The sequence below is a fragment of the Patiria miniata genome, unplaced genomic scaffold (genome assembly GCF_015706575.1).
Source record: "Patiria miniata isolate m_02_andy unplaced genomic scaffold, ASM1570657v1 HiC_scaffold_20, whole genome shotgun sequence".
Classification (NCBI taxonomy): Eukaryota; Metazoa; Echinodermata; class Asteroidea; order Valvatida; family Asterinidae; genus Patiria; species Patiria miniata.
Genome location: NW_024037059.1, coordinates 374876 through 391925, shown reverse-complemented (window position 1 = coordinate 391925; position 17050 = coordinate 374876). Strand labels below are relative to the sequence as shown.

At 40.1% G+C, this 17050-nt stretch overlaps 2 protein-coding genes across 2 annotated transcripts in view; both read right to left on the bottom strand.

Annotated features, from left to right (window-relative positions):
- Nucleotides 1-571: 571 nt before the first annotated feature.
- LOC119729357 lies at nucleotides 572-3034 on the bottom strand. The gene is made up of 3 exons (XM_038201982.1): nucleotides 2232-3034; nucleotides 1625-1685; nucleotides 572-1272 (listed from the first exon to the last, which is right to left on the bottom strand). The coding sequence occupies exons 1-3, from the start codon at nucleotides 2559-2561 to the stop codon at nucleotides 653-655; spliced, it is 1011 nt and encodes a 336-aa protein (XP_038057910.1). The 5' UTR covers nucleotides 2562-3034; the 3' UTR covers nucleotides 572-652.
- Nucleotides 3035-4290: 1256 nt separating this feature from the next.
- The window catches only part of LOC119727415 (protein dachsous-like), a 41960-nt gene continuing 29200 nt past the window's right edge, over nucleotides 4291-17050 (bottom strand). The window contains exons 9-20 of the mRNA XM_038199281.1: nucleotides 16701-16940; nucleotides 16365-16499; nucleotides 15874-16083; nucleotides 15242-15614; nucleotides 14874-15122; nucleotides 13771-13910; nucleotides 12908-13120; nucleotides 12381-12613; nucleotides 11756-12038; nucleotides 11136-11422; nucleotides 10544-10685; nucleotides 4291-9450 (exon numbers count right to left, since the gene is read on the bottom strand). Of these exons, the coding sequence (XP_038055209.1) occupies nucleotides 6656-9450; nucleotides 10544-10685; nucleotides 11136-11422; nucleotides 11756-12038; nucleotides 12381-12613; nucleotides 12908-13120; nucleotides 13771-13910; nucleotides 14874-15122; nucleotides 15242-15614; nucleotides 15874-16083; nucleotides 16365-16499; nucleotides 16701-16940 (5300 nt within the window). The 3' untranslated portion in view covers nucleotides 4291-6655. The remainder of the gene's footprint in view (nucleotides 9451-10543; nucleotides 10686-11135; nucleotides 11423-11755; nucleotides 12039-12380; nucleotides 12614-12907; nucleotides 13121-13770; nucleotides 13911-14873; nucleotides 15123-15241; nucleotides 15615-15873; nucleotides 16084-16364; nucleotides 16500-16700; nucleotides 16941-17050) is intronic.

Sequence of the window (17050 nt, the reverse complement as noted above, 5' to 3'; positions counted from 1 at the left end):
GTATGTACATGAAGAACGACGAAATCATTTCTCATGCGACTTAGTTACCAGCCTTCATCTCTCATTTTGTTTGTATCTTGGGGCCCTAAGCTTTGTATTAATTTTCAGGCAAAAACACAAGAAAGTCATCATTGCTATATACTGTCATTACATCTATCAACAAAAATCTACTGATACCCTCTTTCTGTCCCCGTCGAAAAGAACATATTTGTTTTGCTTCCTGTTAAAGACAATGACCACAAAGAGTTTCAACATTATTACTTCACCAATTCGCAAAATATTCTGAAAGTTTCTGCAATTTCACAAGTGCAGTCATATCAGCAAACAATTTGATAAGTCGAGTTCGAAATGACTGATTTTAAGGGCACCAAACGTCATCAGGTACGCCCGTTTATTATGCGCATTGTAACAGTGAAATTTTCTAGAGAGGAAATTGTGAAATAATTATCTTTATCCAGATTTAAATAATTCATTCTGCTCTTCACTGGTTTTTGGTTTTGTACATATACCCATTGACAGTTCTTAAATCGTCTAATGTAAACACTGGGGAAAAATGAACCCAATCCTACAAACTTAAGCATTATTGATTCCATTATCCGTAGGCCTAAGCGGTTTGATATCGACAACTTTTCCAACAGTCTAAATTTGCATCCTAACAGGTGCAAGGAAAACGAAACATCTTGTCAACCTCCTCGGGGCACAGGGTAGTGGTAAAGATCTTGACCTCATCAATAAAGCCGAAGAAATACTCCATCGCGTGACCCCTTCCTGCCTGCCCGATGGTCACCGGGATATCTTTCGACAAAATCTCGCCTGTACAACAATCACTCGTACCGGTCTGCAGTTCATTGTCCACGTAAAACAGTAGCTGGGAGCCGTTATACGTCATGATGACGTGATGCCAGTCATTCAGACTCACTTTCACGACATTGTAAGGCCATACTTTTTCATAATGCGAGGTGATGACTGTGCCACCGATTCCTGTCCCGCCTGCGCTGTCTGTCATGCGGACTTCCCAGGAGCCATCCTCGCTATAGCCAGCATTGACGATTCCTTGATAGCCATCGGGATTGGTTCGTTTGAACCAAGCACTGACACTGAAACGAGATCCCAAGGCAAACTGACGGAAAGCATCGACGTCTATTTTGCTGTGACCGTTGAACGAAGCAGCCCTCCCGCATACTCCTCTGGGATAGAAAACTTCGCCACTTGCCAAGCCATTCCTACCAGCGCTAGTTGAGTCCAACAAGTTACCCTCAAAAGCGTAATGCGCTGTAAAAGAAAACAAAGGAGAGAATAAATTAAAAATCAATGCTTGGAAAAATCTTTAATGTGTATGCTTCCATGTAGATACAGAGCAAAGCAAAAGCCTGATTTGGGCGGGGTAGGTCCACGATACATCGAGAAAGTTGAATACTAATAGGTATACAAAGGCGTAAGAAAATAACGAAATATCACCAGTTAACTTTTTGAAGTCTTTCTTTTTTTCTCTTTAGAATAAAATTTGTAAATAATTTCCAGTGAAACTTGAAAATAATTTCAAGTGAAATTTTAATAAAATGTGACACTTCTGCTCTTTTCTGCATCTGGGCTGAGACAATACAATCAAGCAGAGGCTACGTACCTTCAAGATGTGAAGATTCTCCAAAGTTGGAGTAAGCCGGCACGCAGTGTCTGCAATCTGTCTGTTAACCAAAATAAGCAGCTCGATAAGGGAAGAATTCAATAATAAAGGCATTTAAACGGTCAAGTTTACAGACCATTCGGGTTTAACATTTGGATTTGTTCAGTATTTTAGCTATTTAGGCCTAGTTATATAAAAGCCAACTCGCTGTTTTGGTTATTCTCAAGAAGACATCTTCTACCAATATATTGTCGAAGTTTCAGATTAATAAGTCCTTCAGTAAAATTACCGCATTAAGTCAGCATTTTAAATATCTGGGAATTATCGGAGCGGCACACTTATCTTGTCTGTATGTCAGGTTTACATGAAACATTACATCATTATAACCAATCCAATCTTTCTCAGATCCATTATTTTTTAATTTTAAAAACCATAAGCATTATAGTCACAAAAGTTTGAAGTGTTTTGCACCTTTACGCATTCCAACTTGGGAATCTAATCTAAAACGATTTACAATTGTCAAGAATCTATGCAAGAAATGTACTTCTTGTTAAACTAAAATGCATCAAACATTACACGGTTGGTATTTGTTATGATTGTGTCTTACCTTGAATTTGGGCGTGTAGATTGCGTCATTCCTCTGTACGAAGCTACGGGGGCAGTCACTGTGCGACGCAGCGTTCATCTCACACAGACGCTTGCTTGGGATGTAATTCGTGGACTCGCACGCTGGATCGGCCCCACACGACAGGTGACAATCCTTGTGATTTTTCGCATGATTTCGGCTGATTTGTGTATCATTAATGCCAGAACCGATAATCGTACACCAAATTGAACCTGACTGGTGATTGAAAACTTGCTGTACATCGGCGGTTAGAACCAAAATTGTTGCCCAAGAAATGAGCTGACAAAATAGTGTGAAATGTTCAGCTGCCATGTCAAAAACTACTGTTTACAGTTTTTTTTCTAGAGATAATTAGTGATACTTCTTCTTGCCTAGGCCTATCGTTGATTCACGTTACTGACGACAGAGTATAATGAGCGGTCTCATGTAGTCGGAGAGCATTTAAGTGCCCAGGCCACCAGGCGGGGCAAATATCACAATCATTATTAAATTATCAAATTACAAGCTCTCAGCGTTGAAATTCCGTTACCAAGAAACCCAAATCATCATGCCAGCGTCACGTACTTGAACCAATCATATGGCTACATATATTCAGGCCCTACATGTCACGAGCAAAATTGCCAGTACATTTGTAAATAAATCATCCCAATGTATTACTAGTATGATGAGCCCAAGCTCATTATCTTCCCCAAAAAAGTTAATCAAGAAATAAATGCTGTCTAATAAATTTCACCAATAATCCTAGCATAAAGTGGCATGTCAACGGTTGTTGTCGAAAACAGCTAAGACGCGGCCTCGACCATGTACAGCGCCACCTTGTGACATGATAGGTGATCGCAAACGCACCTCCCTTCCACGTCCGCACAAAGTGCCCCACATGCCATTCTTTTTGGGGCATTGCTTGTCGTAGTAATATCACTCCATTGTAATATATTAATTAATTAATGTAGACCTACATGTATAAATGCCAATCGTGTTCAACAAAACAAACAGGTTTATGGAGGAAGGAACGCAAACCATCCACGGTTTTATCAATGACAGGACAGTATAAACGTGGGCACTTTGATTGTTCACCTTAGTCCCTAATTGCTACTTTGTGCCTAATATTTCACAGTAAGACATATTTTTCATTAAGCTCTAAAAACAACGTGTCATAACTAATCTTGAATTTGCCTACCTGTTTAAAAACTCGGAGCGAATTGTACCGTTTAAAGTTCAGAAAGAAAGTTTGGCGCGAGTTTCCAATTTTACTTTAAACGGCGCAGATAACACGCGCCCCCAAAATAATTATGAAACTAATTTTTTGACAAACATTTACATGTACATGTACATGTACATGTAGTTGGGTGTGTACGTGGACATTATAAAGGTTTATCAGAATTTGTAAACGTGCGAAAGTTTGAATTTTCCACTTGGGAGTTTCTGAGATTTCTTGAGTGCGCCACGTTAAGAAACATGCACTCGGCAGATTTTGTGCCCAATTCTCGGACGCCACATTTTGCACGGTCATCGGACAATCTTGCTGTAACCACGGAGGACACTTTTCCACGACGACGAAAGTACATTAAATAGTTTTTTTAAAATAGGTTACTCACGTTTACTTGACCTTTAAGAGCGCCTGTTTGAACCCAGGAACAAGTAAATTCCGACATCACTACACATCTAAGCCAATGTACTCCTTACCGTCAACTTACCGCCCGACACAAAACTAAAAGTTTATGGCGATTTGCATTTTGCGCGCTTAGAGTCCCTCACGGGGGACACACTCCTATTTCGTGGTATCGAATTTTACCTGTATCGGCACCTTGAGATTCAAGCATAAATGAAATCAGCCCCTTCAAGGATTCTTAAGAAAAAGTTCCAAAGTTTCCCGAAATTGTTAACAGTAATTACGAACAATACATTTTTCGATGATTTAAAACGTTGACAAAAAAAACTTTGGCATTATTGTGCATCCCCTTACACGATAGAGAGCGCCCTCTATTGACGATGCTAGACCCTCTATGAGCCAACATTGAACAGAATCACAAACATTTCGGCATCTTTTACATAATTGAGTCGAGGTGATTTTATTCACAATATTTCGACAATAACTCCCATTTCCGCGATCTAATAATTATAATAATTAAATGATTACGTTATAAAATAACAAAATCAGAATGATTCTTAACAGGCAACAACCTGCATGCAAAAACACAAACCAAGAAAAACTCTGGAAAACAAAAATTATAGTTCTTTACTCAACATTACCATACACTAAATTACTTTGGTAGGCTAAAATGAAATTCTATTTACTTTTATCAAAATACTGTCCATATAAAAAGATGCTAGGATTCCTTTGATACTAACCATTTTTAAACAACTATAAAAGGGGGGGGCATTTGATAATATTATCAAGGTTATTACATTTTACAAATTTGGCTACAACATACAAACGTTTGAAAAAAAAATGACATTTGAAAATTTTTTGACAAAAACTGAAGAAACCGTTCATTTTATATCATCTGTAAGACTATTTTTCTTGACAGAAGAATTTCTGTTGGCTCTTGTACAGTAGCGCATCCAGCTTTTTTACGCGGGAGGGGGGTGGTGGGGCACAAGTAAGACTTCACTGTATCGACATCCGAACCATCTTTTAATTAATATGGGACACCAAAATGCCCTGGGATATGCCATTGCTCTTATTTTAAGAAATTTCTTTCACCTCATATTATTTTTATCAAAAAACTATCAGGTAAGAAAGTAAACCTTGTCGATAAACAATATTAAAAAGGTGTGAACTGAAAAGGACTACAAATTGGAAGACTTTACATGTATATAGTTTTAAGAGGATGCATTTTTCACTTAACTTGGCACCAGTACTCACAAATTATGCATTGATCTAGTTATCAGAGCGCAACAGAGATTTCAACCAATATTTCAACACTTTCATCTTAATACAACTGAATACGTAAGTCACGATTATGAAATGAATGAGAATTGAGAATTCATCCTTCCAATTTATTTTTATGCATTAAATTTACCCTGTATTTGTTTTACAATTATATGAAAAAATATTATAGCTTACAGTATTTATTCCTGGTTATATGTCCGAATGGAATTCAATATGGAATGCTGGCAAAATATGCATAAATTATGTCACAGCCTATAGACTTCGAAAGATCACAAAGCAATTGAAAAAAAATAGAGAAAATTACTCTTAAATCATTTGCCAGTTTATCCTACAGACTGTTTAGAATTTACAATAAAAGCTTTTGCCTTAAAAATGACAAAAACAGAATTCATGCACATGAATCATCATATCAACAACTTGTCCAATGCAAAACTGAAACGCAAGCATCACAGAGTGGCTCAACGATACATGCTTCCTTCCTGAATCGTCTTACTTTGAATAACACTTCAGAATTTGAAGAAAAAAAAATACATTTGTGGATGGAAGTGACCTTTCACCTTGGACTTCATCAACACATGAAGACAGATATCCCTTTAGTGATTTTAATTCTAGAATCACTGGTCAAATTTCTACAAACATGAAACCAGAGCATACGACAAATTGAGACCTACTTTTCATCTCAGTGTTTGTTCACTCAAGGAAAATGTGCAATGTATGGAAAAAAGTGCCATTCTAACCCAAACAAAACAGAACAAAATCACAGAAATCTATAAATTTACAACAAAGTGTAGTAATTTGCCATTCGCACGGCAGTCACATAAGTGCAAGTGAATAAGTTCAGACTGTACATGTTCAATAATAAAATCAAAAAGAGATTATTTTTAAATCATGCTTATATCTAGTTAAAGAGAGGACAAAAATGTTCCTATAAACATAGAAAGGGCAATGTTGTGACAATTGGTACCTTTTCATCTCTCCACAGCTTGTTGCAAAATGTTAAAAATGAAAAAACCTTCTAAAAGATTATGAAACATAAAATAAGCTGTAAAATAATTTATAAAAATTAAAACGCTTTTCTAAAGGTTAGATAGCAAAAGTAAAATGAGTTGAATAAGTATTGACAATATTACATTCTAAACAATATTACATAAGTTACTTTATTGTACAAGGTGCTCAGCTCGTTCATAATAAGAATTTTCCATTGAAAGAGCTAGCACCACAAAAATAATGGGTCCAATTCCATTTGCTTAATTGGTCAAACTGCAGCCTCTTCATTCAAACAAACTATTTACAAATCTCTGCAAAAATCTCATAAAAATACAGTACAAAATGTAACGATCATGTGGTCAAAACATGATTTACATACATGTATTACAGAAATTTGGCTATACCTTGACACTTGAATACTCTGAATCATAATTTTGCAAAACAATATTTACAGGTATTTACACTATACATCTATAATAAAACAGTTACACAAGGCAGACACTCTTTGAAAACACTGTAGGAATGCTTAGATTTGGATTTCTTCCTCATCACCGGTAAACGATGGTACAAAGCGGATACCAGTGACCTGCTTTGGGTTTCTTGACGCTCGTTGGGGTGTGCTTGAACCAGAGTTCCCTCGACTTGAAGACTGACCTGAACTTACCCCTGTTGATGTAACCATGGGAGAAATGGACATAGATCCTGGTGCAAGGGGTGATAGCGAGGGTGACAGATCCGGTGATACAGCCACAGCTGCAAATGCGCTCTCATTAACGATTGGTGAGCGTGGCAAGGAGTGTGATGTTTGCTTTGACTGACCATTGTTCATAGCGAGTGGAGCTACTGGTTTGATGGGTCCTTGGACTACATTAGTCAGCAATGGAGGAGGATACTGCTTCACAGGTTTGTGCTTTTGTTGTGGCCTCTCCAGCTGCCGTTTCACAACTGTGTCGTCCTTTAATTTGGCAATTTCAGCAAAGACGTGAGCCAGGGGTTGAAACTGAGGTCCCCAGTCCAGTAAGTAATCCCAGTTGTAGCTACCTGCGAGTTCTTCGTCACTGTTTACAATTGAGCTGAGTGAACCTGCCATAGATGGTTGGACATCATCTCCCCACCCAAAGGCTCTTGTACCATCCATAATGGCATCGTCTTCTTCTGCACCTACTTCATCTAATCTAGCATAGATCAGATTACCAATGTCCATACCACCACCAGCCTCGCCACCTCCCTCCTCACCAAACACATGCATACTCTCTGCACTTGTACTGTTCATGTAACTGATGTTCTTCTCTCTAGGTGAGCCCATAACATCAGAAGCATTATCTCGCAAGGATAATCCATCTTCATGATCTTGCTGAATGCCGGAATCTAAGACCTTGTCTCGTACGCTGGCAGTATGATCATCTGAAACTGAGCGTTCATTAATGCGACGGATTTCCTCATCCTCTACGGTTGTTGATCCCCTCCCACTGGATGCTGAGTTACCCTCAGAGACATCAGTCCGAGTCAGGTGACCTACTTCCATAGAGCTATTCATGTTATTTCTGTGCATGTTGTAGAGGTTCCGCGGTGGATAGATGTTGTATGAAGTATCACCTGCTGTAAGTGGTTGTTCAGGAATCATAGCATGATTGACCATAGCACTGTGGCCCATTTCTACAGTATCAAAGGTGGTATCGTAAGATCTTGGTGACAGTGACCGGTCACCGGCTTGGTAATCAGCAGGTTTAGGATCCTTCTTGCGATTCTCACGACGACGACGTCGTGCGATAAAGAACAGGATAATGATGATGAGCAGAATCAGTAAGATGACAGGAATAACGATAGCAAGAATGGTAGTCATCGGTAAGCCTACTTGGCCACCTGGTACAGCTGGAGGGTTGACATTCAACGTGATGGGGACTATGTCTTCCTTGGATCCAACTCTTCCAGAGCTAGCTTTGACTATCAGTGAATACTGGTCTTTGCCATCTACACTCTGCCGACGATTTCTATACAGAGACTCAATCATGTCACGCTTCCGTCTGTTTGAGGAGTCTAGACGTTTCTTTACTGTTATTATCCCTGTGCTTTGGTTGATGGCAAAAAACTCATGACTTCTCTCAAAGCCATAGAGTACAACACCGTCTGCTCCTGTATCATTATCACTGGCATGTACCGTACCCACCATAGTGCCAACTGCTGCATCCTGAACCACGCTAAACAAGTATTCCTTCTTATCAAAATGTGGCTGGTAGTCATCCTGACTGGTGATCTCAACTTGGGCTTGCACAGATACTGACTCCCCACCTTTATCCACAGCTCGGATGAGAAGTCGATAAGATTCCTCCATCTCAAAGTCAAAAGGTCGCACAGTGGTGACGTTACCACTGACGGGGTCAATGTTGAACAGGTCCTTCCCACTACCTTCAGTGATTGCATAAGTCAGCTGACCATATTCACCGGTGTCCTTATCAATTGCATGGGCCTGAAATACAGGAGTACCAGCTGGTTGGTTCTCGGCCACGCGTTCCAAATACATCATGAATGGGAAGTATGGGACGTTATCGTTGTAATCGGTGATTTCAATGTTTACCGGCACAATAGCATGTAGTGGGTTATCACCACTGCGATCGGTAGCCCGTACTGACATCCTGACCTCAGGTACTGTGTCATAATCCAGACTGCCTTTAACAGTAATCAAACCGGTAGTCACATCAATAGTAAACATATCCATCTCATTACCTGATTTGATATCAAACTGAATCTCCGCATTCCGTCCGATATCAAGGTCGCTTGCAAACACCTGTACAACACTAGTGTTAGTTGTTGCGTTTTCCTGGACAGTCCCAAAATAATGCGTCTGGTTGAATCTCGGTGCGTGGTCATTAACATCCAAAACCTCAATGACAACCTCAGCCGTTGAGTTACGTTGAGGTAGTCCACGATCTGTAGCTGCAACTATCAGGGTATACGTGTCAACGAGTTCACGATCCAGGCTATCAAATACATTAATGTCTCCACTGTCGGCTTTGATCTCAAATTTCCCATCCTCGTTACCGCTGATAATGCTGTAGTCAATCTTCCGATTATGATAAGATGGGTCTTCATCTTCAGCAGTTACCGTGGTAACCAATGAACCAATGGCTTTGTCTTCATCGACAAACGCAGAGTAGATATCTTGTTGGAAGGCAGGAGCATTGTTGTTGACGTCTAAGACCTGGACTCGGACAGCAACAACACTGGATAGGGGTGGGTTGCCATGGTCAGTTGCCGTGACGACAAGCTGAATGATGGGCTGGGCTGGATTAAAGTTGATTGTCTGGTTGGTTGTTATAGCACCTGTCAAATACAAAACGACATAGATTGTAATATCGCATGCATGGTCAATAGTAGGGGTTAGGGAAATTTCAGTTTAGTAACGGCTGATTTGTAGCAACTACATAGATGTCCTCATCAATGTTACCTCTGCCTCTCTCTACATGTTCTGTTTATCGTTGGACTTCCTTGCCCAGTTGCTGTTTCCCTCCATTCTATGATCTAGCCTCTTTGAAGAGAAATATAAATTCCTACCTCCAGCTTTCCTGATTATTATTATTTTTAATCACATTTTTCTTCTTTCTGGCCCTTGCTGCACCCTCCCCCCCCCCCCCCCCCACCAAGAGTGGCTTTTATAGCCTTGCTTGCTTGGACAGATTTTCCTTAAAATGTACATATCATGATTATAATAGCCCATGGCTTCATTGCCTTCATTCAAGAACCACTATAATCTGAGTTATTCCACGAGCGCCAGTTAAACACGGAACAATGTAGTGTGTCTCGGCCGTGGGACACAGACGCACTACATTTTCCGTGTTCCACGAGTGAGAGTGGGATAACAAAGTTATCTTCAAGCAAACTTGATGCGCAGTAAAAAATAGAACATGCACGTTGTACATAAACCTTTCAGTGATAACCTATTACACGGGTGTACAGTAGAAATGGTGTACGTCTTGGAATAGAACGATACGCTGAGTGCGAAATGCACCATGGTATAAGGTATTTATAGTTATCCCACGAGCGTGGGATAACTAGTGTAGTGTGTCTGTGTTCCACATAGAGTGGTATATGGGACACAGACGCACTACATTTTCTGTGTTCCACAAACGCGAGCGTGATAAGGGATTTATCTTCAAGTAAAATTGATGCACAGTAAAGATGGAACTAGCCCGTTTTACACGAACCTTTAAGCGGTTTAATAGTACATGCAGGTGGAATGTTGCTTGCATCTTGGAATAGCGCTATACGCGGAGTGCGATATGGACCGTGCCATACAGTGTAATATCACACTGTTGTTGCCATGAATGGACCAATCAGGATCAAGGATTCAAGTTTGCTTGAAGATAGACTCTTGTGTATTGTAATCCTTGCAATGGTCAGTCTATGTAATACACACCTGTTACTGAATCAATGACAAATCCCTGTACAGGTGCTACACCCATGCTGTAGACAATGTGAGCATTGTTGTCAATATCAGCGTCTGTTGCATTGACTGTCAGGACGTGATAACCAGATGGGGTCAACTCAGACAATGCCACCTACAAATGCAAAAATAACAACCATTTAACATTCATCACTTACAATTTGATCCAAGACAGAGCTATCATTAAATTACTACATGTGTCTTCTCCAGATGGTTTAATCTAACTGTGCTACTCATAACCTCGAAGTTTAGATCATAGTGATAACAACTTTACAACTCTTTGAGGCATCCTTATGACACAACCTAACACAAGCAACCATGAATTCAATATAATAAACGTGCCCTCACTTGACTGTATGAGTACATGTTAGTAACACACTGCCTCGACACACTACAATAGAACTTCACTTTGAAAACACAGTGGGGTACACAAATGATTATTTGGTTTAGCCATTCGTTATAGAGATTTTCCACTGACATTACTCTGTGTGATTGCCCACAAAATTATAGCAGTGTACATCATTGACGTGTAATGCAACATGATAGGAAATAATTCCACACCCACCTGATAGGACTGCTGGCTGAACTGTGGCTCATTATCATTCTCATCTCTAACCCTTACAACCAGCGTGACGTCATCCGTGTACACAGTGTCCGATGCCTGTACTTCAAGACTATAAATATCCTGCGTCTCACGATCTAATGTCTCGGCTAGTGTAATGCTGCCACTGAATGGATCAATGGCAAACTTGTTGCCTGGGTTACCAGTAGGTGTGAAGTGATAGGTGATAGTTGGATTGGTGTCTCCATCGTTAGCAGTCAATGTTATCAGAGGGTAACCAACTTCAGCACCTAGGCAAACAAGACAATCAAAATTTGTTGCGATTACCAAATGTAAAATCATAGACAAGTTATCAAGTGATAAACTTTTGCAGTTTTTTTCCCAGATTGTCACAAAATTATGGATTTAACTTTGAAAGCATCAGTTCTAAGTGTGTTTAAAAGTTATGCCAGATGGAGAGAAACAGGTTTTAGGCGGCAAACAAAACATAGTAATGAAGGACAGATGCAAACATGAAACAAACACTCCATAGTTTGTACAACCCAAAAATAAATAAATGGAGCCAAACAAAGAAAACGTAGTTATTGAATAATTTATTTTCAACTATTAAAGCTTGTACATACCTTCACTGATGACCAGCGGGTTGAATGGTGGGAAGCGAGGCCTGTTGTCATTAATATCCACAATGGTGATCTTCAATGTAGCCAATCCTGTCAGCTGTGAGCTACCGCTGTCTCTGGCCGCTAACGTCAACTTGTAAGCATCTCTGATTTCACGGTCTAGTTCAATATTGGTCGTCACAATACCGGTGATTGGATCAAGGTTGAAGGAGTTGTCAAAGTTCCCACTTCGGATGGAATAGGTGATCTGACCGTTGGTACCCTGGTCTGCATCATTGGCAGACACCTATCAATACAAAACAGAGATCAGTCACATCATGTAGCTAAGCAACGGTATCATATATTTTTTACAAAGCTGTTGTCACATTTGTTACGGATATAAGACACTGTCAACAAGGTGAAACAATGAAAACCAAAGTTTTGGCCTCTGCATACTGCACACGTTTGATAATTGTTCCAGAATTATAAGCAACTTGGCACAGTTGAGCTCCTGAAAAAAGAACTTCACTCCGTTTGCTAACAGTTGTACCTCTTTGTTTGTCTGTTATCTTGCCATGGCTTTGATCTCCTGCTTCAGCTGCATCAGATATGACAGACTTAATGAATCATTTGAAGGACTGCAACTCACCTGAATGACGTAGATTCCACTGGATTGTCCCTCCCAAACTGACGTTGTGTATTTATCCTGGACAAAGCGTGGAGCATTATCATTAGCATCCAGTAGATTCAGTTGGACCGTCGCGTAACCGTACAATGGTACTGCACCAATAGAGGGCGCTTCAGCCTGCACAACCAATCGTACCTGCTGAGTTGTCTCGTAGTCAAGGGAGGTAGAATCCAGGACTGACAGAACGGCAGAGTCTGGTGATTCAAACAATGAAATTAAGCGTCAAATTAATAAAAAGTGGCGAGTCCATCGGGTGCATGATAGAACTGTTATTTGTCGAGTGTTTTCACTGGTTTAAATGCTGAGATAAAAAAATCCAGCAAATGAGGTATTCGTGTGTACATTTGGGCTAAGATCTAACATCCGCGCTACAAGGATGGCAAGCACTGGATAAAAAGTTTGTAAAAGTTTTCACACTTGCCTTCTATCACAACTAAATGTTGGGTTATAAAAGCTGCTTTGTGAATAGTGTTCAATTGACAACGCACCTGATTGGCCAGTAATCTTAAATGCTGCATCATCATTGCCGCTGATGATTGAGTACGTGACTTGTCCTGATGGATTGCCATCACTCCGGACAGCTTTCAAGATCAGGATCTGAGTATCAGCTGATTCATCCTCAAGAACTGATGCAGAATACTCAGAAGACAGGAAGTCTAGTCTAACAGCTGCTGCATTGCCAACGTGAACCTCCACCAGACCTTTAGGGTAAAAAAACAATCGACAGATAATGAAATTATTGATACAAGAATTGAGTCTCAATAGATCCAATAGATCAAAACATTACGATTGTGATTGACAAGATAATGTTGACACTACAGGGTGAGTAAAAAAAAACGAAACCCAAATGTTGGGACTATTGTTTTAGTGAAGTTCTGCATGTACCATTTTCAAAATCTAGGATATGAAAGCCCAATTCGTAAGCTTTCTTTTAGTACAAGAATCATTCAAATCACTCATGTACTTTTCAAGTTACGGAATTTTAAATACAACCACCGTTTTAAGGTTCTGTCCACAGATCACAAAAAAAGTTGAGTGTTCTTTCACCAAAACAAAAACAAATCACATAAGGATGTTTGTGAATTGTTTTCGTTTTGCTGAAAGAACGCACAAGAAAGCTTATGAATTGGGCTTTCATATCCTAGATTTTGAAAGTGCTACATGCAGAACTTCAATGAACCAATAGTCCCGACATTTGGGTTTCGTTTTTTTTATTACTCACCCTGTATTTCATATCAATTATGACCGTAAAACAGGTGCAACCTGTTAAACCCAGTCTACATGCAAAGGTCAATAAGACGAAAGGAAATGAACATTTCAGACACGGTCCCCTGGTTAATTTTCTCCTTACCTCTTGTTGACAATGAGGGTGTTCCCAGATCGTATGCTTCAACTTCCAATCTATAAAGGGCCTCTGTATTCATGACGACTGATGTGAGAATCATACCGGTGGTAGCATCAAGGGTGAACTCAGCAGAGGTTTGAGCAAATCTGAGGGAAAAAGGCATTGAGTGCATTCCAATTTATGAATGAAGCTTCATACTGGATTGGACCTACTGAACATTTTGTGGCATTTTCAACTCAGCTATCAGTAGTTTAGTTTCAATAGACTCACGTTTCGGACTCAAAATTTTCAAAGACTTCCTTATTTCCTTCGAACAGCTTCATAAATGAGTGTAAGACACTTACATGTTTTCCGTTTTTAAAAACCCTTGACTCATTGCCAAAAAGCACTTATAATATAATAGACATCAACTGTTATTCTACTTTACAAGTACTAATAACTGTATTTATATAGCGCCTTTTTCCAGAGGATACAAAGCGCTGGGGGAGAATGCAACCAAAGACAGGTAAATGAAGTATATGAACATATGAGACCCATTATGTAGCACCTTTTTGCTAGGTGCTGCGGCGCATAATTGCTGCCACAGCCAGAAACACCGGGGCAAACCCCTTCTCTTAGCGACAAGTGTTGCTGGGTTCTTTAACGTGCATTACACAACACACGGGACCTACGGCTTTACTTTCCATCCGAAGGACAAAGCAATAATGGTAAAGTGCCTTGCTCAAGAGCACAAGCACCATGTTCCCATGGTCAGGATTCAAACCCATGTACCACGGCACACGAGTCCAACACCGTAACCATTGGACCACAGTGCCCCACTTTGAACCAGGGTTGCTCCTAATTGTATTACAGTCTCATCAACATGTGTCATAGTACTCAGTAACATAAACCGTGTCTGTAATTTCATATTTCACTGTCACTAAATACAACCATTTTTCCATCAAGGGTCCCCTGCCTTCCAGACTTAATTAGTTTTTAGTTACATATCATAATACACATATTATTAACAATTCTAATACCATAATTAACATGCAAGAACAATATTCATATAAAGTCATCTTTTACAACTTTCACATTGAGATTATAAACAAGGAGGATTTCCAACTCACCGATAGTTGACTTCTCTGTTGACACCCGAGTCTTTATCCTCTGCGACAACCCTCGTCACATAAGCTCCAGACAGCGCCCCCAAGGACAAGTTAGCTCTGAATGGAACCATGGTGAACACCGGTGCGTTGTCGTTCACGTCAGTGATGTCTACGATTACTTGGACTTTCTCTGAGCGTGGTCCAAAACTACCTCCATCGGTCGCACAGACTTGGAAGATGTACTGTGATTCCTTCTCAAAGTCAAACAGCCTACAAAGAGATCAACAGGTGTTTTCTCATTTAATACTTTGAAGGTCTGCATCACTTAAGTATAATGCAATACTAGCAAGCACAAGCAGCTAAGAGCACGATTCTTGCAGATATCTTACCCAGTTGTAGTGAGTTGACCAGTGTTGACATCAATACCAAACAGACCCAGCGTAGAGTTATCCAGAGAATACTGCACCATGGCATTAGTCCCTTCATCTGCATCAACTGCTTCAACTGTCATCAATGACACACCAATGCCAGTATCCTCAGCCAATTGGTAATGATACGATGGCATCAGGAAGACCGGGTCATTGTCGTTGTCATCTAGAACATTGACAGTGACCACAGATTCTCCAGATCGAGGCCCGGCACCATGGTCAGTGGCACGGACTGTCAGGTTGTATTGTGGGGTCACCTCGCGGTCAAGTGGGCCGGTAGTGGATAGCTGACCAGTTATAGAGTCCAGTACAAACAGGCCATCTATGTTGCCATCTGGGGAAAAAGTTAACATGTAGTTAGAATAAGGATAAAATACTTGTTAATTTTCTGGCATGCTTTGTGACAGTCTGAACAATAGAGAAACAATGATAATTTAGTCCAAATACCGCCTCAATTTTCAACTCAGATAGTGAGTCAGAACACAGCCAGCGTATCGATCTCCTTATGGCTTTTGATGAGGGTTCATCTCTTTATGAATATTCATAAGTTCCCAAAGGCATTGTCTTCCTCTGTCTGCTTACTAATTACTTACCAATGATAGAGTAAGTCAGGTTGCTATTCACACCGATATCTTTATCCTCAGCAACGACAACGTGAACATCACTGGCTGGCTCATTCTCTGGGATGCTGAGCTCATAACGACTTGTTGCAAAGGTTGGATCATGATCATTGGTGTCCTGGACATAGACAATGACTGAAGCGACATCGTAGCGTGCAGGGAAGGCACCATCCCGAGCATACACTGAGTTAGAGAATAAAAAAGCAATAAATATACATGTACTCTTATTTCCAAACAACAGGTTTCACCATAAATGAAAATTCAGATTTTTCATAAATTCTTTCAAGTTTTCAACTTTCAGATGTTGCTTTTTGGCACGAAATCTTTAAATACAATTCAACGAAAAAACACCATTATTTTTTTCCAAGAACAAAGTTTACGTGCAAGGCATTTCATTTTTGGGAACTGTCTATGAGTGAAATTGCAAAGCAAGTTTTACTGCTTGTATTGGAGACTACACTGACCTGTAATACTATAGGAATCCTTAGCCTCTCTATCCAGCCTGCCATTGGTGACAATAACTCCTGTTGAAGCATCCACTGTAAACATATCCTCAGCAATACCATAGGGAATCTCAAACGTGATCTCTCCATTTGTGCCTGCAAGAAAAAAGACAGAAATAAGACAATTGAAAGAAAAGTTATACCTGGGTGGATTTAACAATCCAATTATTCACTGAAAATATTGTCAGGTCAAGCAAAATCCTTTCTTGAGACTGTAAGCCATTTGTGTTCCCTCTATTAGGAGATTTTGCATCACCCGTGTTCAATTCCTCCTTCCAAAGTTCAAATTCTCCATACCTGTGTCTCCATCCTCTGCTACCACCGTTCCGACATACGTAGCTCTGTCTAGGTTCTCAAACACATTCATGACGTAGGATGACGGGTCAAAGTGTGGTGGTAAGTCATTCACGTCTTCCACACGTATCTCTAGTGTCTGCCAGCTGCTGAGGGACGGTAGGCCATGGTCGGTGGCCGTAATGTTCAAGACGTACAGTCTCTCATGCTCATGGTCAAGCGAATGAGCAATTGATAACAAACCTGGGAATGATACAAGAGTTAATGGTGTTGTGGCTTACATGCTGAATACAATGGTGTCTGGAGGTAATAGCAACGCCTATTGATACAACCTGTGAATTTACACAACATGA